This window comes from Phaethon aethereus (assembly GCF_964289735.1).
Source record: "Phaethon aethereus genome assembly, chromosome: 1".
Classification (NCBI taxonomy): Eukaryota; Metazoa; Chordata; class Aves; order Phaethontiformes; family Phaethontidae; genus Phaethon; species Phaethon aethereus.
The window spans coordinates 33,552,919-33,580,672 of record NC_138575.1 but is presented as its reverse complement, the minus strand read 5'-3'; the positions used below and the strand labels follow the sequence as shown (position 1 = coordinate 33,580,672).

The 27,754-nt window shown below is 40.6% G+C and overlaps 1 protein-coding gene across 2 annotated transcripts in view; it reads right to left on the bottom strand.

The window, feature by feature from the left end:
- The window catches only part of PDZRN4 (PDZ domain containing ring finger 4), a gene marked incomplete at both ends in the record, with an annotated part of 258,323 nt that overhangs the window by 10,361 nt on the left and 220,208 nt on the right, over positions 1–27,754 (bottom strand). For both annotated transcript variants that reach the window (XM_082011411.1, XM_082011412.1), the window contains 3 exons: positions 1,514–1,615; positions 5,007–5,069; positions 7,261–7,359. In XM_082011411.1, coding sequence (XP_081867537.1) covers positions 1,514–1,615; positions 5,007–5,069; positions 7,261–7,359 — 264 coding nt within the window. The remainder of the gene's footprint in view (positions 1–1,513; positions 1,616–5,006; positions 5,070–7,260; positions 7,360–27,754) is intronic.

Here is a 27,754-nt window from a genome sequence, read left to right as displayed (position 1 = left end):
AGCCTGCTTAATCCTGCTCTCTTTTACTGGAGCCAAAGCAACACAACTAGCAGAAATCACTTTGTGGGCAGCCTGATTTCTGACATACTATGTCTTTTTCTTCATTTTTGTATGAATATGTTCTTAAAAAACCATAAATTAAACAAACAAACAAACAAAAAAACCACCAAAGCCAAACACCCAGCACAAAACACACTTTTGTAATTTCAAAGCAGCATCCAAATGGGAGGCTATATTAGTACAGCTAAGTAATTCCTTAGATTGTATTGCTGTAACTTTTTCATGTAGACCAGTCTAAACAAATACAGAGAATGAACTTTCCCTGGGCATGTATTTTATAAGTTGGTGGGCTTCTGTTCTCTACTTGGAAAACAAAATCTCAGTGAAAAATAGTAAGAATAATATTGAAACAACTCTTGCAAAAATTCTGCAACTTACAGTGAGGGTTACAATTTTGCAATATAAATTGATGCATAGCTTTTTTTGCGGTACTATGTCACCAGTTTTATGGGAATTGTTTAGATTCCTGAAAAACATAAAGAAAATGAATGCTGAAATTGTGAATCTTTTATAACTACCCTACTCAAGTAGAGATTCCGAGTGGCACAGAATTACACTTACTCAATTTAATTTATACAGAGTATGCAGCTAGTGAGACTGAGAAATATCAGATCAATAGCATGAGAGACAAATAGCAACATAACCAACTTTGAATTGTTGGCAGATGGAGCGAACAGTGACAATATAATGTCTTTTGCTTTGCAATGGCCTATAAACAGAATATAAAGGGAAGTATGAACAGTACTCTTCTTCTACTACTCTACTTCTCCTTTAGTCTGATGATCAACCTAACATCTGCCCCCTGCAATGATATAAAAAATCCTTGTCACGGCAAGATTCTTGGCATTGCCATAACGTTATTTTTAAAACCATATAAATGTTTCTAAAAGCTTTTGAAAATGCACCTCCCAAGAGACAAGCAGGTTTTTGTGACCAGGGTGCTTTGAAAACAGTTAGATCCAGGTTTGCTGAATGTGGTGGAAGTCCCATAACTGGAACATAAATGAACAGTTTAAATGCCTGCTTATAAGCGCATAGGATAAAAAGAGACATCACCAATGACGAGCTGCAGCTTTGTGTAAGTTCATATAAATGACTCGGGTAAGTATGGGAAATTTATCCCCAGAACAAATAAGAATCATCTAATGAGTAATATGTAGTTTTCAAGTCCTACTTCATATTTTACTAATATCATATTAGTGCTGTCAGCTTTATTTGTATCCCTGCTCATTCTGTCTGCTGGAAAGGAATTGTTTAGTTTGGGGAAAGCAAGCCCTAGCAATATCGTGTTATTTTCTTTGTTGGCTAAACAGGGGCAAAGCTCTGCAATTATTTGTTTCATCCTTTTGTCAGGAACTTTGGCATTCCTATTTCTCATCAGTTCATTACTTACAGTGACAGTGAATGTACGGTATAACCCAGGTTCTGGCTCAGTGCATCTATTTAGTCTAACCTGCATCTCCGGTCTTGCGACCAGCAAAATGATTTTCTTGCATTCTTCGCTGGAGAGCAATGCCACTGCCTCTTCCCGATTCTGGACATCTTGGCCATTTATCTAGAAAACAAATGAAAGTGGCACATTAGTTTCTATTTCCACAAAGCAACACACAATAAAGGGCAGATATCAGCTCATTTGTGCTGAATGTATGGACAATGAAACTTGTGCAACGGGCTCATCTTCGGCCCCTCAGTGGTAAGTGCCTTCACTCAATTATGCGCTTACTGTAAGAGCTGCATCGATCGTTGAAGGATGGTGGACATCAGAGGAAGCAGTTATGTTCATAAATGTCCAACCTGCGCCCTGGTAACATACATCTAGCAACACAATTAACCAGCCCCTGACAGGTGACGTTCATCTTTCTCCGTTCAGAGTAATGGAAGTGTCACTGTGAGATAATAGTGCTGGTGGAAGCAAGACTGGTAATGCTACAGCTGAAATCAGTCACACTGTATGCTGGTAGAGAGCCAATTAGAGAGCTACAGTATTATCTCTCACCAGGCAATACTTACAGGCCACTGCTTATTGCTGCTCCATTTAATCATTTCATATTTGTGTGGACAGCTTAGGATCCAGAACCACACAAAACATATGTATCCCCCTTACAAGGGGATAATCAAAATAAAAGTGGTTCTCCAACGAGAACGCGCTTTTCGCGTTATCTTTCTCCTATTCTGCCATCTCATTAGAACAGCCACATCCATGACTACATGGTAACAAACACAGTTTGCATTGTCGAAAACCCTTTATTGAGGGAATCAAAGAGAAATCTTATTTTCCATACGTATTTGGTTTTGTCCAATACACAGCATGAGTGGATTACTCTCATTGTGGCAACAAAAAAAAAATACTTGGTCTATCTGAAAATGCATGAAAACAAAACTGGAAGACAGAAGGATCTGAATATTTGGGGGAAATAAAATCTTGTAAGGGCTTGATTTCGAAGTAGCAGGAACTTCCTGGTTGAAAAGTAGAGAAGAAGTTGCATTTCTGCATGCATGTTTGCCTGAGAGCCTTCACTCAAAAAGACAGCTTTAATTCAGATCAAAGAAAACCCCACTGTATCCTTATCATCTAACCAGCAATGAGTAAAAGGTCTGAGACCCTTCAAAGCTTACATGAAGGGACAGCTGTGGTCTGTGGGAGATCGGACAATCATTTGGCAATGCAGAGCTGCCCTAACCTGAAAAGCAGAGATGCAGCCACAGAAGCCCAGGAGCAGATCTCCAGCTTGGGCAAAACACCCCCAGCCATGGTGGCTGCTCCAGTGACTCTTATCAGCTGAGCAACTGTCTCTCTGAGACCCCGGAGGCGGTGGCCCTGCTGGCCCCGCACAGCCTAGAGTTGCCCACGCCACACCAGCGGCACCATCATGGGGGACGAGCAGGACTTCAGCCTGCCCCACGGCATCCCACCCCCATGGACAGCACTTGTCAGCTTGGAGATTCACAGCTAAAACCAGCAGAAATATAGGCAAGTCTCACAAGGAGTGTCTGTATAAAACCTTCCCCTTGACTTTGTAACATTTGATGTAAAACACTCAGGCTGTTCTTAGATGCTTAGGAAGACTGTGAAGGTAATGGGAGAAGGGTTAGGTTTGTGAGAATGAGGACAGATGCAGCTTCAAAAACGTGAGGAAACGTGCTGTAATTTCATGAGAAATAGATAAAATGGAGTGTGTGTCCCCATAGCCTTAACCAATGCCATCCACCACCCGCAGAAAATACCCCCACACTCAACGATCCTGCTCTCTCCCAGCCTCAGTGTAATCCCCCCGTAATGGCACTGTCACCTTCTATTTCTCTGAGTTATCTCATCAATAAGAGTACATAGAGGGTCAATGTGTTTTCAGATATGAAAGTAAACCCCACATAACTCTCTGGGTGTTAACTTTAATGATCAAACTCATAGCTATATATCAGCACTGACATTAAAGTAATGCTCCAGTCTACAAAAGGACGGCAGAATTACCTATGCTTTTCTCTTGCCCCTGGAGTCTTTACTCACAAATGAAATGAATTTCATTAGGAACTGGAGAATATTTGCCTGAACTACTGTTGGCTCTCCACTTCATCCAGAAATTTTAGAAAGCAAGGAAAGGAGCAGAAAACAGACCTACCCTCTATTTCCTTATTTCGAAATGCATAGAGTAGGAACGAAAGTTGTTTCTGCTTGGTCGAATAAACAAGTTTAAAATACCATTATATCCTGTTTGCTTTCTTCAGTAGGTTATCTTCTAGAAAGATGCAGAAGACAGCGCACTGACTTTTCCACTCCATGATGTGGTCCCATCACCCCGCCACCCCAAGTCCCACTGAGGAGCTCACTGCCCTCGCACCATAGTGCCCGTGTCTTCTGGAGGGGAACACCGTCCTGCAAACATTTTCACATTCCCAACCACACAGAGAATAAACCAGCAGCCCCTGATTGACTCCTGACATGAAAATGTAACTAATTATTTCCTCTCCAAAAGATGGGCCAGCTTGGTGAGCCACATCGTAGACCCTGTTGTGTTAGCTAGACTCCCAAATCTGATACCAGGGTAAGAGATACAGTGACGGGTTTCAGCAAAGAAGTTTCCTGCAGAAATGAAAGGATTGGAGGGAAGGAATAGGCTGATCTTGCAACAACCTGAAAGCTCACGTACCTAAATTAATGAAGGGCAATTATGGAACTGACTACAGAAAAGTGACTTGTCACACCAGGAACTACTTCTGGGGCTTCAGTGAAAAAAGGTCAAAATACAAGGGAAATCCACTGGGAAAAGAATTGCTACAATACAGCAAAGACTTTCCAGTCTACTGATTTTTGGTAGTTGCTTTGTGGTTTTGTCACTAGTGCAAAAAAAACTATCTTCAGGGCAGCCCCTTAAATGAGTGGATCAATAAAAACAAAGGGGAAAAAGAAAAGTCCAGATGGTGGATTAGAAAAAAACTCAGAAAAGCAATGTTTTACTGGTGGAGGAAAGAAAAGATTATCAAAAGCCTAATGAACCCTCCCACCCAAGTACGTTCAAGATCATCCTTCACTAACAGCACATCTTTTGTGTGAAAACTCTTGCCTTCTATGCTCAGCACGAGTGAGTTTTACCCAAATTTATGCGATCGCTGAATGATCAGAAAGTCTCTGACACTCATATTTATGTCTGCAGGATCCCTGTTTAGAATGTAACACTGAGATGAACATAGGGGAAATGAGATTTGCTAATAAATACGGCAAAAAAAGACATGGGACATAAGGGCATGAGCCAGAACAAGTTTGTCATTCTCATTTTTCAGTACACGCACTCTAGCTCCCGGCTATTGTGTTAAAAAACAGACAGACATGGATTTTCTCATCGATCACAGTAACAAAGAGAACTACCTTCCCTCATTAACAGTCCACAGAGAAGGTGGCACTGCGCGTTTGTCTGAAGAAAGAGTTTAAGGAAGAGTCTATTGTCACGTACTTGCAAAATGCGATCTCCTTCACGGATCCGGCCATCTCTGGCAGCAATGCTGTTTGGATCAACCTGTACAGGACAACATCCAGTAACTGAACATGGAAAGATTTTTACTGGAAACGGTAACAGCTGCACAATGTGAAAAGGTAGCATTTTTACTCTGTACAGAAGCAATTTGAAGTTTCTTTTACAGGCATATGAAATCAATAGTTCTTTAAATAATCGTATAAGCTTGTTTCAGATAAAAGCCTAAAGACAGAAAGGGGGAGCATATGATTTTCAGATTAATACTTTCCTATGGCACCATCAGGCATTAACCTTCAGCTGTCAGAGCACTAAGAATAAATGACAGAGCCTCTCTGCTCTGGAAGTCCACCATGGACTGAGGTGGTTCTGTAGCAGTTGATACCTCTACACAAATGGGCCTTGTCTTTGGGAAAGAAGTAGGTTTATTTCTCTTTCGTGGAAACATTTACTGTTTAATGGTTGTCTCAGTTACCGATCTGTTACTTCCTCTGGAATTTTGCAGCTTGCAAGGAAACAGGAAAAAAACCCAATGGATCTATACTGTATAGATCACTCATAGGTACTGTATATCGCTCCTGGTCTGAGTCAGTTAATTTTAAGTTAGTTTAACCTAAATAGATGTTTAGAGCTCCATTAACAGTTTATCAAAGTCACTATTGCTCATCTCTGAGCAATGACCTACAGTTCATTGCAGGGCAATTCGATCTATCACCTTTCTCTTGATGATTATCTTAAATCATCTATTTTGCTTCATCATGCCATAAGCTATTTTTTCAAACCAAACATTTGAGTTGAGCATTTGGTTTGCAGGTTACATCCTCTACAGCTGTTAGCTATTATTTTCTTCTGGTGCACCGTCATAGAAAAAAATTATTCTGAAGTGCTTAATCAAGTATGAAAGACAATATAATTACCTTCACTTAAAAAGGTCTGAGAAATTTCTACCATGTAGGAAACCAGCACATTTCAGATTTAATGCTGGAGTGTATTAAGAGATTCCTGCACTTTCTTTGTCCTCACAAGGTCAAACAGACTTTAATAGCAGCACTTATACAACTGGTGGAAGACTTATTCTTGGGTAGTTTTTTATTAATTCCTCAATCTTGTTCCAAGGCTGTGCTTTTCAACTTCTTTGACATTGCTGCTGGCCTGTGAATGAACAATCTTGTCTTCATCCCCGTTCACTGATACATAGGAGAATTCTCTCTACTGATCCTCTCTGTCCATGAGCTTCACTCAGAATTTAGAATTATAGAATATCTCAAGTTGGAAGGGACCCATAAGGATCATAAATTCCAACTCCCTGCTCCTTGCAGGACTACCTGAAACTAAACCATATGACTAAGAGTGTCATCCAGACCACTTCTCTGGGGAGCCTGTTCCAGTGATCGAACCACCCTCTTGGTGAAGAACCTTTTCCTAATGTCCAAATTTGGTTCAACATGTCACAAAAGCAACAAATTTGGAACACAGTTCACTTGGACTCACGAGTGAGCTTGGCCTCACCAGTGAGCTTGGACTCACAAGGGTTCTGCTTTATCCAGAACAACAAACCTCTTTGAAATGGCTGGAGACTCAAAGGGAACTAGTGTGCCTGGAAGTATTGTAGACTGACCCTGTGAAACACTAACACTCTGATGTGTGCAGTATGCCATGTTTTCCTGGTGAAGCCATTGAAAAACTGAGAGTTCATCCCACCTCAGTATCCAGTATTCTCTTTTTTGTATGTTAAAAAAAAAATAAAATTAGGCTTTCTGACATATTCCTCTCCCAAGCTACTCTCTCCACCCACCTGTGGTATGTCTGTGCATACCACAACTGTAACAAAAACCCAAATAATAAAATAATTATTACCCACTGTTATGACTACTGGGGCTGTGGCAGGGGAAGAATGCAAGCAGGGTGTGGAAAAGGCGCTTTTCTCCTTAAAAATGCTGCCTGCTTTCCAACATTAGGGAGCTTTTTTTTTGAAATCCAGACCATGCTTTGTACTTCCTTAACTATGATGTTGTAGCTAAAAGCATTCAGATTAAATAAGATCACTAGCAATAATTATACTGCTTGGGCAACATAATTTAAACTGATAATCTAAATGAATTGAAAGTGACACGTGCTGGCTGATGGCCGACACTTCTGTGCTCTGGTCTCAGAGCACTTGCTCTTACATTCCCTGGCACGTTCAACCCTCTACCACAAGCATCTCCCGTGCTCCTCCCCATCACCATATCCTTACCTCGCTGACGTAGATCCCCGTGTCCTCCTCGTCATCGGTTCTGTAACAGACAGTCAGCCCCAGCTTCTCCTGGCTGCTAATGCGGCACAGCTCCACCTCCTGCAAGAAGACACACAGGCTCATGTGGTGGCTTTTGCCAAGGGTGGAAAAAATTGAGTAGCACAAGGGAGCACCAAGCTGCTGACATACTCATACCGCCCAGTCTCGAGACACAATATTGTGTGTGCATCTTTAAGGGGAAAAATACTCTGTGAATTAAGAAGGAAATCCCAGTACATTGCAGGTTCAAGCTATACAGGGACAGTTTGGTAAGACCTGCCAAACTTTGAGAAATAGGGCTATGCATCAGTTTTGCAGTTTTTTTGCTTTTGGATAATAGAAGCAGACTTACAGTATATTACATAGTCATTTTAGTCCTATCACAGCAACTATTGATTTATAGGATATAAGACAGACTGGCTACACATCAATCAATCCATCATGCAAGTGCCACTCCCTTCTAACAGCAATCCAAGCCATAAAGCAAAACCACAGCCTTCCATTAATAGCATAATTCATTCCCTGGCCAATTTAGTGCCATAGCTTCATTGCAGAAGCTGTTAGATAACAGAAGGATGCTTCAAGGAATCTCCTGTGGAGCTGAACAGCCGTGGCATCCTCCTCAATTGTGAGATGATGCAGAAAACATATTTTTAGTGCCAGATGTCTCAGCAGTGGCATCTCATGAAAAGTGCAAGTTTTAGGGCAGATGGTCCAGTGATAACTACTACATGCACTCATCTGAGTCAAGCATCTTTAGGGTTTCATGGGGGAACCGTTCATAAAAACACAAAGCTGCACTTGGTTTGAACACTGTGAAACAAATAATTGCAATAAAGCATGATGAATCCAATAGCATAGAGTATTAGCTTGTTTGCAAATGGGAAACTTTAGTTGATATATGTATTTTAAGGAAGTCTGCAGGTAACATTTGGAGCTTAACAGCTTCCGCTTCTCATTGCTGTGCAAAAAAGGAAGAGAGACAAATCCATGCTTCAGTTCTCAGGCTGTGATACAGAGCTTGTTCCTCCCCATCCCCAGAGATGTCACACAGATTAATCCATAAGCAGGCACAGGGCATGCAGCAGTGTGGACTCACAACTGAGTCCGATCAAGTTTTGAGGACCAGGTGTTGAAATACTACAGCTTACGGAAAAACCTGCAGTTCATACACACGGGTTAGCCAATGAACCCCATGCCATTTTCATTTCAGCTGAACATCTTTCACGCAGTGCACTGCTATGGCTCGCTCCCCGGCTCCCCCACCAACGTACACATCTACATGGGTTCAGTACCTGCATAAATCCTATAAACTTCCCTCTGGACTTGGGACATTCAATGTCTTAATGAAAGCTAAGAAAATGTAGAAAATACCATTAAACCTGTAGTAATCTTTAGTTTTTCTTAAATATGGCAGGAGTTTTAAATAGGGTGGTAAGAAGTGGAATTAGTCACCAGTATACGCTACACATCGGATTTGAAAGAAGAAACACAGAACCGTGTTTTATTAGGGAAGAGAATTGCAGTGACCTGACTTTGGCATTAGGAGTGAAAGTATGTGTACTGAAGGGAGGTCTATTCAAAACCCATAATAATTGATACCTCCAGAGGGAAAGAACACTTGACTAGAACTGTAATATTAGGGAGAAATTACAGTAACAAAACGGCTTCAATTACAGCAACAAGGTATACTTTTGAGGAATAAAGACCCTTGTGGTCCCTTGGAGGCCTATAAGGAAGCCTAAATACACCATAAAGGACTGAGACTGGGACCTTTAAATCAAGGCAAACGAGGAGCTGTGCACAAGCTGAAAATCATTGACTTTCATTGTCCTGCTGGCACAACCTCCCGTCTCCCTGCGCTGAGGCTGGACAAGGGCCCCAAGGACTGCTCTGAACATAATTTCTTCAGTCAGGAATGACCTTGAAGTTCTTGTGGGCGATTTGTCTCAAAACGTTACTACAAAGTTGTATGAATGTTCCAGGCTGCAAACAAACTGAACCCTTTCAGTGCGCTGGCTCAATGAGCAGAATAATTTAACCATTTAGGGCATAAAAGAGCAAAAGAAAATGAGGATGACCCTAAAGGGTCCATCCTGGGAGTCCAAGAGGTTTGCTAAAACTGTCTCTGGGAACCAGCTGGTGACAAACATCAGTGACTAATATAGTCTGACTGGGATGCACCAGCCCTGACTGTGCATAATGCTTGAGTTGCCACAGCCTTCCTTTCTCCTCCCAGCAACTGAGCTTAGACTTGAGATCTGTACTTGGTACTCTTGGAACTACCTCTTCCCTAAATGACTGTGTGGGGCATAGTCTGATGACTCTGCATGGCTGTAGTCACTTAGAAGCTGTAGATACCTACAGTTGAGCCACTGGTACTTAGTGTTAAAAGCCCAATCAACATGTCATGTTTTTCAGTCTAGGCTCAAGTACCTACTCAAATAATATCTCATTCAGTGTGAGGGAGAAGTTGGATGTCTCTTGCTTTGCATTGGAAGTCATTCCAGATAACTGCCTTTTCCCCACTGCACATCTGCACTACTAACCTCATGACATCTCCTTTTTTACAGCAAATACAATACATCTCAGTCACATTCAAACAAATCAGGGTTAATATAACGTCTTTGGAAATTTAAAAACACTTTGCATAAAATATTAGATCATCACTCAGACCAAAAGCCCACAAGTCTGATCTTTAGCCATATATAACAAGCACATCTGAAACAACTTCAACAGAACAGCAGCAACCGAGACACCAGAGAACCTGGACCATCATGGTCAAAAGCATTTGACATTGCATTTTGCAACAGATGCTTTTTAGTGTTTTTTTCCCTACTGGTATTCAACAGAAGAAACAATAAGTTTGGCAGCAGTAATGAATTTGTAAGGATGTACTTTTCTTCTTTAAAATCCCTTTAGATACATCCACACAGGCACACACACACACTCACCCATATAGTTGCTTTCTCTTTGGGATTTGTGTGTGTGCATGTAGTGACTGAACTGCCAGTCTTCAAAATTCAGCATTTAAAAAATCTGTGAGAAACAATATTTGGGGATTCACAAAGTGTTCTGACAGACAGATGGTGGAAGGAGAGGGACTGAGGAGAGAGCTTGGGAATTGACAGCCTCCCCCTCTTTTGGGCACTCTGGGGGCAGCTGCCTCTCAACATGAAGAGTATTCTGCTGCCAAGCGACAGAAATAAATGCCAAATTGCTAAATATTTGACTTGCTGCTTCTTTTCTCTGTGTGGGCAGAACAATAATTCAGTGCATTGCCACAGCGAAGACAATACTTGAAATTATTTTGCCATAAATTATTTTGTTATAGTGAACTTAGAATAACGATTATCCTGTCTTGAAAGGCTGGGGTGTGCATTTCCAAGGTAGCTCATTTCTTCAGACATAGAAAGGACAGTGAAGATGTGGAGGTCATCCTCTTGAAGGACTGACAACTGGTTAGATAGGTCCTCCTCTAAAGTGATGAAGTGGTGGCTGTAGCCTCTGGCTCCCAGTTAAAGGCTGTCATTCACTTCAGTGATGGAAAACCAGTTTGCAGGCTGCCAGCCTCGGGAAGCATAAGACCAAACAAGGAGCTGTCACCAATTTGGGGAGGGAAGGCCAGGTTAATACTGTCATTTCTCTCAAGTCGTAGAGAAGTAGATTATAAACGTCATCAGCTGGGCTGCTGGCTTTCTAGAATTGCTGATAAGAGGTTAAGGGCTGTTAAAGGAGACCTTGTAAAAGTTTGCATGTTCGCAGTTTTAGTGGGTCTTCCAACTGAAAGCTAGGTTACAAAGAATAAAGCTGATGGTCTGTTAAGAAACAGACCACGAACCCTTCAGTGCCCAAACTTAAACAGTCTTTTGGGGCCAAAAAGTGCTCTGAACTCTTCACATTTTCCCTTCACACACTGGAAAACAGATTACAGCCTAAGAGGGAAGTTGGTAAAGTTTCTTCTTGCTACACCCAGAAGTTGTTTACAAGATTTACTCATCTGATGACCCTGTGCTGGAATAACTGCACACATAGAAAGCTCACTCTGCCCCATTTTTCTTTGCTGACCACTCGGACAGTGGTCTCTGGTAAACCATGCACACCTTTGATCCTTTCCCCACTTTCTGTCAGGATTAACTACTCCCTGTTCAACACTGTTCAAACCATTTACACTGTGGCTGAGCTCTGCTCCTGCCCCATCACTGCCTGTCACCCACTCTCATCTCCATTTGAACCACCCCATCCTGGAGTGCCTCTCCACAAACGTATTCCTTCAGTCCTCACCTCCAAAGCCCTTCTCAGTTCACTCTTTCCCAAAGCAGTCCCTCACCCATATTCACAGACAGCAGACTCGCTCACCCTCTTCTCCCATTCCCCCCTAAACATTTCCATTGTCAGTAAGTGCCCACGTCCACAGAGCCTCTGAATCACCTTCCTTTTACACCCATCTTATAACCCATTCCGTATCTAGCCTATACAAATACGTGAAGAAATTACTACCTGGTAAGCAGGAAGTCCCATCCACTAAAGGGACTGCTTCACTATACATATATACACTACATATACCTGCAGCCAGGCACTACCAAAATAATCTATCATTACTGCCACTTTGTTCTCCTTCCTCTCTCTCATCCTCTAATCCTTTGTTTGTTTTGCCATCTTCTGTGTGATGAGAAGAAATTTTTGTACTGGTGGAAAATAAGGCAAAAAAGAAATTAGAGCTCAATACAGATTAGTTGCGATGAACAGCAAGCTACCCTCTTCCCAAGGTAAGAGACATTCAAAGCCCATAGAAGAACTTCCAGTGTTTGGAGACAACTGGGTGGATTTGAAACTCAGAATAAACTTGAGATCTGGTATGTCCCTCGCCCAGGAACTGCTGGGGATTAAGCGGGTTAAGGGAATCCCTGATGCTCTATGTGATAATATTGTTTTTGTTGAATTCGACCTACCATATTCACAGAATTAGCAAAGACATTGACTGAATTCTTTCCACAGAACTGAAACAGAATGTTCTAGCTCCTCCTGTTTGTTGCCCATGCTGTGTGCATTGGTGTAGAGGCACTTCAGCTGAGCTGTCAGCAGTGTCACCCTCCTAGAAGAAGACCCTTTAGTTCCCTACATTCTCAAAATTAGTAAGATCTTTCCTCATCAGCAGGTTTCTAGAAGTTTTCTGCCTTTAAGTCACTATTCCCTGTTCAACTGCACTGTTTTGGTACAGTCACCTCATTGTTGTGGTTTAAGCCCAGCCAGCAACTAAGCACCACGCAGCCACTCACTCACTCTGCCCCTTGTGGGATGGGAGAGAGAATCAGAAGAGTAAAAGTGAGAAAACTCATGGTTTGACATAAAGACAGTTTAATAGGTAAAGCAAAAACTGCACACACAAGCAAAGCAAACCAAGGAATTCGTTCACTACTTCCCGTTGTTCAGCCATCTCCAGGAAAGCAGGGCTCCATCATGTGTAATGGTTACTGGGAAGACAAATGCCATAACTCCAAATGTCCCCCCTTTCTCTCTTCTTCTCCCAGCTTTATATACTGAGCATGACATCATATGGTATGGAATAGCCCTTTGGTCAGTTGGGGGTGCCAAAGTCAGCTGTCCCAGCCATGTCCCCTCCCAACTTCTCGTGCACCCCCAGCCTGCTTGCTGGTGGGCTGCTGTGAGAAACAGAAAAAGGCCTTGACTCTGTGTAAGCACTGCTCAGCAATAACAAAAACGTTTCCAGCAGAAATCCAAAACATGGTCCCATACTAGCTACTTTGAAGAAAATTAACTGCATCCCAGCCAAAACCAGCATACTCATGTAACTTTTTCTGACTTGTTTTCCTTATCCATCTTCCAGAAAACAATGCAAACATCATCAGAGTAGCAGGACATGAAAGAATAAATGATTACAGAGTGTTTGAAAGGCACTGTAGAAATATTATAAATACTCTACATCCTTCCAATATTCCCCATCTGCCTTTATAGCAATTGTTGTACACCACTAAAAGGATCAAGAGAGACTATCAAAATCGTAATAGCTATTGAGTTCTCCTCACCTGTACAGTATATCAGAGTAATGGGTCCCATGAACTCTGGTAACACCATTAGAAGGGACAGCATGGAATCAAAACACAACAGTATTTTTTCTAAATGGACAGTGTGTGATCATTTCAGTTAACATTTAAGTCCTTATTACAATGAGAAAATAATTTCACCATTGAGACATAGTCAAATACCAAATTAATTTTAATTAGCATTACTCTTCAGTGTAACAGAAAGATGTTTTAAAACCTGTGATTCATATTGCAGGGTTTGTATTTTTGTGACATGGTAAGATAGAGGACTCTAAACATATTCTGTTTATGATATAGTCAACTAGTTAATCTCTTAGCATTAACTAGCATCTACCTTGTCCCTTTTAACTGCATTATCTTTAGAGGAAAATGTCAGCTTTTCATGCTGGTTATGTATCAGTATAGTCCAGCCTGTAAAACAAACACACTGTTCTTTCTTCCCTCTCCCCTTCAAACAACTCTCCTGAATGGGAAAAAAAAAAAAAAGAAAGGAGAAGGGAAGTTTTGCTATCTACGAGTATGAAATTTCCAGGTTTTAAATTAGAGCCAACTCAACAGTACACATATAGCTTTATAGAAAAGGCAGTCACCACAGCATACTGGAGAAGGATTCCTACTTCACCAGAAGAAAGGTAAAAAACTGCCAGTCTGGAGAAATCCTTGTGTGGTGAAACAAACATTGCAATTCAGATATGCTTTATCTTCATCCTAAAATGTATGAAAGATCTGTATCTTGTCTCAAGTCTCTAAGGTTGCTGACAAATACAATCTACAAAGCCCACAGTAAAGTAATGTGTTCTAAGGCAAAAGAATTCAGGGAGAGGTGGTCTATAGAGTTCTCTCTGGGTTAAGCAATTTTTCCATACCATACGATGATTATTAGTACCTCTTGGATCAAAATCAGATTACAAATTGTTACTAGTTGCTATTATTGCAACATCAAGGAAAAAAAATACAAAAATTAAAATGTCACCTTCATAGCCACTCAGAACAATGCAGTTATCACTAATCAGTGAATTACTGCCCAGCACTAAATAAGTGGCCATGTACATGCTCTGAAACAACCCCAGGTGTGAGCTGAAACACCCTCATGTTCGACACCTTTAGGGACCATTATCAGGCAGAGCTCCAAACTTTACACAATTTACCTCATAGCTGGGGTGACCTAAGAGTTTGCAAATGCTAAAATACACCAAGGTTTAGTTGACAGGTTTTATAATTATATCCTTGTTTTCATCAGTTTCTTTCACAAGCACTCGTAAAACAGTGTCTTTGTGCCATGCTAGTTACCCTGTGTTGTAGCCTTGACCGCACTTTCGGAAGAAATCACGGCTTATTGATTGCAATGAGCAGACCCAATATCTCACGATCCAAGGTGGAGGAGTGTAGCATTAACCATAAATGTAAAAAATAAAAGAGAAAAAAACCCCAAAGTAATAAAGCAAAATAAGAAAAGAGTAGTTACTTTTATCTTTGTTTTTTCCTTTTTACCTGTAGTAATAGCTGAGAAGCTGTTTTAATGTTCATCTTGCTAATGGTATAACTGACAGCATGATTAATTGAATGAATGAAGCACAAAAGGCCAAGAACAGAGTACTTACAGAATAGCTCAATGAAGAATTAACTGAGAAAGTACATTAAAGTCTGACTTATGTTAATAAACTGGTTATACTGAAAAAAAATCCTCATCCATCTGAGCTAGTGTCACTCTTCTGAAGCATCAAACAGAAGTGCACATGGACTACAGGGACTACGCACACCCTAAAATTAAGGTTCACTCTTCAGTATTATCATGTTTCTGCATCTTTCTGGGTGAGATCAACCTCTAGTTTATATGCATAGCTGAATTCTGGCTGGTCTTCACACTTTCTGTCAGGGTTACTATAAGAAGTTTGTCCTGCAAAGTCAGATCAATTTTCACAGCTTCTTGCTAGCAGTTTCTGTAAACTATGGAAACCAAGCAAAGCTTGCTCTCAATCTCATAATTGCGTTGAGTAATCCAATTCTGCAGCTCTTATCTCATCACTGGGAGTGACGTAAGCACCAGGATTGTTATCAGGCAGAGCTCCAAAGAGCTGAGCATCCTGGCAGCATCTCGATAATCACATTCACTTTCTTGGACTCTTCCTCCACATGACTGAAAGGATATACCTTTTCCAGGCTGCCAAATCACTGGTCATTTACACTGCTACCTTCTATAATATTTAATCTTCATAACGTCGCACACTCATCATCACTGGCAAGTAATTCTGCTCATGAAATAAAAATAAATAATACAAACAGTACCAGAGATTTCCCTGCACTCTTATTATAGGAACAGTTCAATCTAATGAAGTCCTAGGAGGGTAGAGAGCTAACAGTGGAGCTACTAAAAAGAAAAATTCATCTCAAATTCAGAAGTGATGAGAATGGTATTATATGTTACATAAAAGCACATGCTGCAAATGAGTGCAGGTGTAAAACAGAGGAAACAACAGCCTGGGTTTGCAATAAAAAAGCATCATGAGCAGAAAAAATGGTGTTCTTTAGACTTCCTTTTATAACACCATTTATTTCACCTCTGAATTTGTACTATGCAGTAGGAGTTGTGACTGTACGTACAAATGATCAGGGTACGTACAAAGGGTAAGACCAGACACTTAAAACAGATGCTTTGTGTTTCAAACAAGTATCACATTTCACTTTACCCAAATCATGTTTCCAACTCTCTTAACTAGGCTTTGTTTAGCAGTTATATCTTTAGCAATGACCAGAAGCAATTTGAGGAAACTCAGAAAAAAGATGTGTAAATCCTAGCATCAGTAGAAGTCATCACAACAATGTATTTTAAATATGATGAATTATTTTTTTCCTATGTGCTATCAATCTCTGTTTAGATGAAGAGAGTCTGTGATGCCTCCAATGTACATTGAACAAAGTAATTTCATTTTAAGGCAGGTACTTTGTTTTCAGGTTTGGGGTGGGTGTCAAACATTTATTTACTTGTGTGTGTAGATGTCTGTGTGTGTGGAGGGGAGGTAGCATGTTGTGTAAATTTATGTATATGAGTATATAGGTACATACAGTGTGAATATATCTGTGTGTAAGTGCGTGCCAGGCAGGTCAGTTACACTGCTGAGAGTCTCCCCTGGCAATCACGAAACAATTCATTTAAGAGCCTGATTGCAACTCTTGAAAACACCGTGATAGGATATACACTTATAATGAGAAAGCAAAAGTGTCAGATGACCCCACAATTCACAGAACCAGAGCAGTGACATTTACAGCCATCTCTGGACTCTACCTTTTAATGAGAAACCATGTGGAAGACGAATTATTTATTAATAACTCGGGTGGGTTAAAAAAAGAGAAAGTGTGTTCTCAAAAAGAGAAATGGCAAAAGGAAGCAAGAATTTTCAGTTTGCTAGAAAAGCTCCTCTGTCATAAGCTAGATCAGTCAAACATAACTCCCCTCTCTCACTTTACCTCCATGATAACTGCATGTTTAGGGTGGGCTACTGTAAAGAAACAGCTCACAGGAGAGACTATATAGAAGGAATGTCCAGCACGGCAGCTTTCTTAAGTGTACCGATAAAAAAAGATCAAAACCGCCCGGGATTCTGGGACTGCCAGACTGAAGGCAAGTGACACCGCAGGCAAACAAAGGCTTCTTAGACCTGAGAACTATCCTAATGCCATCAAGAGTTACACTCTCTTGTCGAAAGAATTTTCCAGGAAATAGGTTAATGTCTACATAACGCAGGCTTATTGCAGGCTACCTGGCAGAAGGATTCAGCATGAAACAGAGTGCAATGAAACTGCCCCCCCTTCACAGGTCACTGCAGGGGGGTTCACTCATCATGACGAATAAACTCATATTTAAATGTTTGTAGCAGATTTAATTTACAGACACTGTCCACTTCCACCAGAAAAGGAACGCGTCTATTAGAAAAGCAAAGCCCTTAACTCCTCTGGTACCTTCACCATGGAAGGTAACAAGCATTGCTATTGCAGGATTTTAGCAGATTATAGTTCAGTTTTAAAGCCCATTCTGTAAATGTGTATGGAGATTTGTTTGAGTCCAAGATTTCGCTTTTAAAGTGACTGACATTCTCGAAGTGTGAAAATAACCTAAGGAAATTAAGTTCTTTTTTTCCCCCTCTCTAATAATATACTCCCAGTATATTCTGTTATGCAGATTTTACATAGGCAGGCACATCCACAATGTACTTGAGGGCTATTTGGATGGAAATAGAAAAGCTATGGAGCAAGACAGAGCCAGCCGAGATGTAAACAAGCTGGAACTGCTGGCAGCTGTGCCGTTACAAATAAAATTGCATTCCCCACTGTCTTCTCACTTATCAATTTTGACAGAAGACTGTCTTGACTTCTCATAAACAGCATCGAAAAGGACAAATCACATTTGGTGTCAGATTTGCCAGAATGGATTTGGTTGGTAGCTTACCACAAAGAAACAGAGGGTTATCTCCATTCCACATGGTGGGGAAAAACAATGGTCTGTGCAAGGGGTGGGGGCTCTACCTTAAAGCCTAAAGTCTCATTTAATCCTCATTTTTTAAAGTCTGGTTTAGATTTAAGAATCTCTGACACAAGATTTGTTTACATCAAAGCAGAAAGGAAAAACATCAGCAAGCATTTCTCAAATGCATAATCCAAAAGCAAATACAACATGGAATGAGAAATGTTTAAAAACAAAATCACTCTCCGCTGATCCCTGCTTTATAGCTATACTTAGAGCCACACACAGCTTTGTGTCCAAACGAAGAATGCTCTGGGACAGCAGGATGCTGTAGACAATGATACCAGTGTTTAAAAAAAAAAAAAAAAAAGGAGTAAAAAAAAAGTAGGAGAAAAAAACAGAATTAATATGCTGACATATAGGCACCTATTAATAAAATATCATCTTGCAACTGTGGGAGCAGGATTTGGCCCTGTAGCTGATGAATCCTTTGATAATAGAGAAGCTCCATCGAAGATGGGAATTCAATCTCTCCCTGCAGCTCTGGAGAGCAAATTTTTGGTGCGCAACTACACTCTATGTAGGAAACCAAACAGTGGAGTAACTTAAGGCATGGCAAGCCTGCCAGTGCATATTCAGCAGTCTGATGTGTGATCATCAGTAACAGTCTGATGGCTGTGAGGAGGAGGAGGAAGAAGACACCCAAGTGTCAGCTAAGACTCCCAATGGGTGGGGTGGGGGGGTCGATAGCAGTCACGGAGCAGATGGGGGAACAGGTTGGGCTGGATGAACGATGGAGCTGGACTACGACTGTGAGAAACCTTTGATCACTGTGCTATGAACAAATTTAGCGTTGCAGCGGGAGGAAGGGTCTAAGCATATGGGGATGAGATAAACACAACTTTTAATTCTGTGGGCCTTGCAGGCTTGGTGTGGCCTTTCTGACTTGCTTTTAAAGGATATTTTCAGCCTTGAGCTTAAAGACACATGGTGGACTTTACAATGAGTGCATTTCATAAGGAAGTCGAAGAGGAAAAAAAAAAATCCTTTACAGATTACAGGCTTCCTGGCTGCAAAAGGCTCAACAGCTGACAGTATATCCTCCAGGAAGTCACAAACATCCACTTGAACCTGAGTTTTCCCCCTTAGCTAGCACGCATAATACCAAACCTTCAGATCCCTGACAAAAAGATACATTAAAAAATCAACCCTTATGGGAAGTATTAAACATAAAGTACCCTAAACACTATTAAAAAACATTTTTTTTTCCTATTGTCTGGATGATCGCACTTTCTGGAAAGTAAAATGTCCTCAGCATACTTTGTTATTTCAAATAAGCCATGATGTCTTACTTTTCTTCCTAATTCTTCCACCTCCCTATTAATTCTCTTTATTTCTGTAACTTCCCCATGGTGCAGTATGAATGCTAATTTATTAGAAGTACTTAACTAGATACATATATTTTCCTATGTTATATATGCATATATGTTTTCACCTGCTTGGGACACAATACCCCTTCTGGTATGTTCTGCACTTGTGAAAACCATGAATTCTTGCTTTCTGATCAGAGATATCCATGATGAACTGCTTATATATAGTATTTCTCAGCAGTCATCTTTGGTCCTCACTTTTGGTCTTTCACTCAATGTAAGTGTGAAGTTGCAAGAATACGGGAAGACTTTAAAGTATAATTAACTAGCTGATGATATGCAGCGAAGGGTTTCCTTTTCACTAATCTTAGATTCTACATTCTCACTTTCTTCTAATTGAACAAAGTAGGTGGGAATAGCACAAGACAAGACAGAAACTGAAGCTTATGGTAAAATGAGATAAGCAGACTGGAGTAGTAACTATTCCATTGTGCAGTGTGTGTGAACACACTAAACTGACTCACAGCCTCTATATTCCAAAGGAGTCCTTTACTTTTGGACAAATTCGACAAAAAATAAAAGAAAAAGATTTATTATTACATGTATTTGAAGAAAAAAATTCGGACTTTTCATTAAAGCTCCTATCCTGACCCCCATATTGAAACTCTTTGGCTTTCAACACTGAAAACTAAGAGATAGAGCTAAGGAATCACTGGTCTGAGCCATTTAAAGGGTAGCGGGGAGAAAACCCTCAAACTTTACCAGTTTAATTTTTTTGGTTTTGGGGCTTTCCAGAATTTGCTCCCCAATTTGTTTTCCAATGAAAATGGCTTTGACATAAAATGTTAGAATGGACCTTCTCTTGGTTATCAGGTAGGAATACATCACATCTGGCTAGAAGTCCACTAACCAATCAGGGAGTTGGAGCACATCTCCTATGAGGGGAGGCTGGGAGAACTGCATCCGGTTAGCCTTTTGAAGAGAAGTATCTTCTTAATAAGGAGATCTTATTGCTTCCTTCAAGCACCAAATGCAAGAGTCCAGAGAAGTCAGAACCAGACTCTTTGTGGAGGTGCACTGTGACAGCCACACAAGACAACAGACATGAGTTGCTACTCAGGAAAATTCCAATTAGATATTTAGGGAAATGCTTCTTACCATGAGGGTAGTCAAACACCGGAGGAGTTGTCCAGAGACGTTGTAGACTGTATGCTATAAAACATAACCAACTATAACTATATCAGCTGCATAATCAGCATCCACTTCTTTGCCCCTCTATGACAGGGTCTCCCTGCAATTTCTGGACTTGCCTCAAATAGCAATACTTGAAAGCAACTTGGAAAATTTTGTGGTGATGTCTACTGAAAGGAATGTGACAGTATTAGCACATGACATCAGTGCTAAAATCTTTACAGTGACTTCTCCTACATTTCTGTTTGCCATTCATTGTGTTGGAGATTAAGGTCTGGAAGGGATCCAACACCTGCAAAGGCTCTATGTGCTTGGAAACCAGTCTCCACACTTGAGACTGTCAGATATATCCTTCTTGTCCTCTTTGATATACCATGGACCTTCTCAGGAGAAGACCCCAATGTCTGGAGTTTTCCTGACTCTAATGGTATAAAAAACATTCATATCTGACACGCTTCAAAGGGTAGAAGAAAATCTGTTGAAAGTAAGAATTCTGATAAGATCAGGAACTTCAAGCCCCCAGAAGACAGCTATTCCCCTTCCAAAAAACCTCATATGCTGCAGCTGTTTCTAAACCTGATTCCCAACTCCCCTAAATTTATTAAAGAGCCCCTCATAGCTTCAAGCTCTTTCTAAACTAAAAAGTGTCTTTTTCTAAGCAACAAAACTTAGATACACAAAGTCCAGAGGTTTATGGGTTGTCATAGCTGCAGTTCAAATCATCTGAGAATCACCTGGTGTAATTAGCTTTCACTTTTTACAATAAATTTCACCTATTGCAGGTAAAATCATACTTTATTTTTGCTGTATTTCAAAACGTTACTGCCCAGCACTTGGCTCCGTACTGTAAACATCATTAGTACTGCTGCCTGCCTGCTTGGGGCCTGAAACGTGCCAGAAGATTTATCTGCCTCATCAGCACTTCCTAAACACCCAGGCAGCCAATCGAAATGGGGAGGCATAACAGATGTACCAACATCTGTTGCAGTGAGCATTTATCTGGACAGCAGAACATGTAGCTGTAGATTCAAACTCCTAACCAGTTACAAATACACGTTTGGACAGCCTTGGTCTACAACTGTGTGAAGGCTATTTTTGAATATTAATTAAAATCAACTTGGAAATGTAATTTTTCAATTTTAAACAGCTATGTGAAATATAGAATCATAGAAGAGTTTGGGTTGGAAGGGACCTCTAAAGGTCATCTAGGCCAACCCCCTGCAATGAGCAGGGGCATCTTCAACTAGATCAGGTTGTTCAGAGCCCCGTCCAACCTGACCTTGAAATATACCTTCCTGTAATTCAGCTTATGCCTTTCAGACACAGTAAAGGTAAAATACTATGAAAAAGCTAAATTTAAAGTTGAGCTTACAAAATTAGAAATTCTTAGAAAGCAGTAAGCTAAAATTCTACCCCATCCATGCTCTTGTTTACTTTGAGATACATACATATTAAAATATGTATAGTTAAAATATGCAAATTTTAATCACATACATGTACCTATAAATCAAGAACATGAAGCAATAGGCAATGACTTTTAAAACACATTTTTATTTTTCTGGCACCAAAATGAGGTCTATGGGCACCATATCCATGCTGAGTTTCAGCTGTTCAAACTTCTGTTGCACATGGAAGAGTCCTCCACCCCCAAACTCATACTTCTATAGATTGGTGAAATCATGAGATGAAATAGAAAGCAAACTCATCATCTGCTTTTTTGATGCACAGTTTCACCTGTACTCCTGCTTACCAAACCATGCCCTCCAGGAACGACTATCACATTCTCTTTGAAGAGCTGCCTCATTAAATAAAAAAGCAAACTTCCAGAGAAAAGACCTCTCCTGCTTTTTTGATTCCTCCTCTGAAGGCCCAGCATGCATAATATTGAAACCTTGTTTAAAGTCCATTTTCTTGTAAAAGGTTCCCTCTTGCTAGGGGGATTTGGCCCTTGCTTCCTGTGCTCTTGAATTTCCTAGGATACTGAGCTTTAAAATAGTGACATTATAATAAGCTGGTTAACATGACTTAGGTTATTTTTAAAAGACTGTGTAAAAGAAATTATTTTCTCACATCTTTTGTGTGTATAGCTAGATTTCATGTCTCCAAGACAGACTACATGAGCTTTCAAGCAGAAGGCATATGAAAAATAGCATTAATAAAACCTTAGAAACATTTTCACTGTAAAGCATATACGGAGGTATGTGGTATGATAGTATAAAAACTGTCTAAACAAAGCATTTCTCCAAAACAGAAGACTTATAATCCACAGATTTCCATAAATATGAAAATATTGCCAGCATCTTCCTCTTCCTTTGCTGAGTGAAAAACACATACCATATGTTGTAATGTTGCCCAACAATGAAGTGCTGCTGAACTAAGCTCACTTTTCTTCATTTTCGTGGGAAAGCATAAGCTCTGACAACAAGGAAGAATTTTTATTAGCTTTCAGGTGAAGTGAGGAGCAACTCTGTGTTTGCTTTATGAAATCATGCAACAAAATGAGTATCACTGACTTGATATATTTTCCTCCTGTTTTAAAACACAATAAATGGTAATAACTTTGATAAATGTACCCATGTCAGCTTTGTGTCTTTTTCTCCCCACTCTCTCATGATCCTCTGTAGGTGTGGACACAGTTCAAATCCCTAAACTGGGATATTCATTACTTGGGGGGGGGGGGTGTGAGATGACAGCAACTTCATCTACTTTGAATGTCAGAATTTTTTGATGACATACAGTAACACACTCAAAATTAACAAACAACCGTGGCAGAAACTACCCTGACATCCTTTTCCGTCTAAATGATCCAAGGACTAGCAAGGGAGAAGAGTGATTTAATGGCCAAAAAAGAGATGCATTACAAGTAAAGGCTCCTGGGTTTTACTGCCAGTTTTGTCACTGACTGACTTGGCAAGTCTCTCAATACGACTGTCCTTAGTTCACCTGCTTGTGGAATTCCTGTAGCAATACAGGACATAGTAACACTGAAGAACCTCAGTGGAATGGTATTAAGTTTAATTAAATTATACTTGAAAAGTGATTTCAATTCTTAGAAGACAGCTGAAAAAGTAAAAGGAAAGAACTGCTGCTTTTACCGCTCCTTTGCTCATTTACAGTGTACAACTGACCACAGTTAGGGAGAAATTACATACTTATTACTGTCTATGTGTAAATTATGCTGGCTTTAAATCCCCAGGCATTTTAAAAATAAAAATGCCAGTGAAATACATAATCTTGTGCTGTAGTACACCCAATGCATGCTAAAAGAGTCTTCTTTTAATCATTATGCAGTATTATTCAAAGAACTACAGAAAAAAAAATATTCCAGCGCCACTTCTCCATTTTAACTGTGACCTTTTCCATTTTTAGTCTGTAGTGACAGTCAGCTGGATCACAGGCCAGGTGTTAGCAGCCCAGAACTCCTTTTGAGTTAAAAGGAAAAAATCTAAAGGAAGGGTTTTAGAAGCCCTGATCATTGTAGTGTTTTCTCAGGTCCAACTGAAACAACTCTAATAATCTGTTTACTTGTCCAGAAGACTTCCTTACAAGCTTTTCAATTAATAGCTTTAAAATACAGTTCATTTTTTCCCTCAGGATTTGTATGATACGAAGGTAGGAATGGAAAAAAAAAACAGCCTAAGACCCCACAAACCAGAAAGAGTCTCCTCAGCAACTAAGACCACAGATCACAGGCACGCACAGACCTGTTCACTTCCTTCATGATACTTCTCAACAGCAGACGCCATACTAAGAACTGCCACCAAAAGTCAGAATAATGGTGTCAGTAAAATGTCTCTATACCATGGCATCCACAATGCAGCCATAACTGCTAGGCTGTTACGAACTGATGGTCAGAAAATAAACGTAATACAGTAAGTCCCAGTTTACCTAAGCCCACTCTGAGCTGTCAGATCAGTCCCTTCACCACAACAGCAGGTGTGTAAGGTAAGGCATGTGATGAGAAGCATCTGCTTTTCCACTGAAAATCCACACCACGCTTACCAGCAAGGTTTTTCACATTCCTCTTACCACACCAGTCGGGTCGGATGACAATGGAAAGACACAACCTTGTCCACCATTTCAGCTCTTCTACACTGCAACACGCACCTCCCCAATAGAATCCTTCTCTTTTACGTTACATCTGGTAGCTGCTGAATCAAAAAACCCTGCCTTTTATTTGCTAAAGGCTCTTTTTTGGATTCATCCCAAGTTTTAAGAAGTTCAGGAAAAAAAGAATGCAGTAGGATTCTGTAGGAAATACAGAAGAAACAAGCACAACCTGATTAGCAAGTCATGGGGGTACTGTAGTGGTTCTGCCCCTTCACATCGCTGTCATCCTACCTGAACATGGCTGGAACTTGGCTTGAGTGATCCCTGCCAAAACAAGGCTTCTCTCCCTCTCCCTTTCTCTCTCTCTCTCATCCCTTTACACTATTAAGTAAAACACATGACTTCATAGCTGTGCAGAGAAATTCCATGCTACATGTAAGGAATTTCTAGAAAACTCTTATCTAAGAAATGTTTTCCATTTTGATGGCTACACGTCCACCTCCTGGGTTAGCTTCGTTGTACAGAAACACTCATCAGGTAACAAAAGAGCCCGACTGCAGCAATCGGAAGCGCTGGCAGTGTGTGCGCAGAAGCCGTTCCCATAAAAACTGTTTATTCAGGTGTTAGCAATCGGAGCAGGAGCGCCAACTGCGTTGCCGCACGTGCCTGTAATGCTCACACGGGGGTGTTTGCAGGCTATCACAGCTCTGAAGGGAGCTGTTACGGGCTATCAGCACAGCAACCCTCATGTTAAAAAGGCCCTAAATATGTATTTACAAGATAGACAGATCTGTTTGGTTTACTGGTTAAATAATCCATGTGTTGAAAAGGCCTTAAATACGAACTCACAGGGCAGGCAGGTCTCTTTGGCCTACGACAGCAGCGGTGGGCCTTTCAGAAAGTCACCAGAGACCATGCTTTAGCTGCCCATGAGGGCCTCAACCCACCAACACTCACGTGTTCAAGTAACTTTATTCAAACAGCCTCACTCAGACTGCTAATCTGAACAACATTACTCCTCCTTTTTTTCTCAGGAAAAAAACCCACTAAAATTGATCCTTTCAAAAGCGTTATGTCACAGAAACGGGAAATCTGAATGGCGCTTGAAGTACCTTCCCTCATCATGATGGCATGAGTGTTACTGGAAGAGTAAACCAATGCGTTACTGCTGCATTGCATCTGCTGCAATGCTCAGACACAGTAAGAAGAACACAGAGAAGAGGATAAAATTTTCCCCTCTGGGAGTTTTAAGTGGTCAGTGAGAAGAGGTCTACACAAAACCTTACTTGTGGCCAGTTCCCAAAGTCTTCTAGCTTTTCTCTCTTCAAGGCTCATTTTTAGCCGTTTCTGAAAACAGTCAACAGCATCTGATCCAGAAATGCTCAGGTCAGCTGGAAACCTTAACAGGTTCGGATAACACCAGTGGTAAACTTAAAGGACTAATCTACACTTACAGTTAACAGATTTATCAGTGCAAATACTTATCAAAACATTTAAATGAACGTCTGTGCAAAACTATAAATTAGCACTTACATTCAACACACATACACACACATTTATTTCCTTATTCTGACTGAAAATCTGTCCTTTGGGTCTACAAAGCAGAACATGAACTTAAGAGTATTCATTTTTGCCCTGAGGTATTAACCAACCGGCAGAGCACCATGGGTTGCTCCGCGCAGGAGTAGATACTGATGATGGAGTAAAGCAACTTTTATGTGAATCTTCTAATCTCCAGAAGTCCAATTTTCCAGAATTGGAGGTGTGTAGTTTCTAGCTCAAGCTCCAAGCTTCACAGAGGCATCAGGTGGGAAAAATCTCTCATGACTTTTTCTCGAAATACTATGCTCTTTTTGCTTTTTTGCGCCTGCTGTTTCCTGCAGGACCTCTGATCCTTTAATTTTCTGGACACAAAAGGCTTCGTAAAAATTGACCACAGAAAGATTTCACCTGCGCATGCCTCGTGATTGTTCATTTAGTGACATGCACTGACTTCCTGAGCAAAAAAGTAAAATAACAAACCTCAATGGTTTCTAATACCTTAAGCGAAGAGCATCAGAGTACCTCATAATTTCATATAGAGTCAACTCAATCTTTAGCAACTTCTCCCAGGTACTGGTCTTAATACTGTCCCAATCTGTCAGCACTAGTATTTGCATGTATTAAAACTGGAGTCGTCAGACCCAGGCAGGCTAACACAATGGCTGCCATTCTGCCTTTTTCACTGTGAAAATGCTAATCCTGGCATGCTGGACCACTGATGTGGCTTTCCAGGCTCCTGCAAGCTATGTCATTGTACTGAAGCAATCACTTGTGCCTTTGCCTAAAAATGAGAACAATCGGAGCTGGAAGCCTTTTAAGCAATTATGCTGGTCTCCCTCACACATCCACATCAACTCCAACAATACAACCTCCCTCCAAAAAAACCCCCTCAATTCTGAGAGCAAACTTCACCCTACTTTTCCTCATATATGGAAGAATAGTTACCTCGACTCACTGCTATTCCTTCTCAAGGTTTGTCTACTTTTGCTGTTTGTAAGAAGCATTCAGCCAGAAAGCCAGAAATAAGAATCTTTTCCTCTGTCAGATATAAGAGGTTTTCAAAGCTGCAATTCCCCAGAGATACTTGGTCTCACGGCAGAAACCAATCACTTCCCGTTTTGCTTTTACTCAAAAGCTACTTCAGTACATAGATGGTACGAAGGTCTCTGCCCTTGGATAAGGACCTGTTGACTAAATGGCACTACCTGCTTGTGCCTGCTTGTAACATCTTATTTTCTTCTGCCCCTCTTATTGAAAGGCAGTCTCACACTGAATATGTATCAGTGATGCTTTCTCTTGTCCAGCTTCGTCTTTACAACATTCTTTGGTTTTTTTCCTTTTTTTTTTACTGTTCCACTACTTAAGTGACTTTGTCCCCTTAATTTCTGTATTACTGCCAATGTTCCAGACCAAGTATATGATGTTTCTCTCTCCTGGATAGTAGGTTTAGAAATGTTATTAAAGCAGTGCACATCCATTTGTTGCACTCGCACCAGTATCCTCTGTTCTTCTTAGAAGGACAAATTTTAGAGCCATGTTTAACACAGACTTACTGGGGGCTGTGATGCTTTCAGTCTTTTCACCTCATTGGTATCAGAGAGTGTGATGTATACTCTAACACCACATGATGTAATTCCAGCAGCACAACAACCACTCACAGCCAGACTGGGTGGGTTTGTCCTGAATCTTTGGCTCTCTCTCAGTGATATTGACTGCAAGTCCAACCGAGCATTTACAAATCAGTCAATTCCTGCTTTATCTTAAAAGTTCTCATGGGT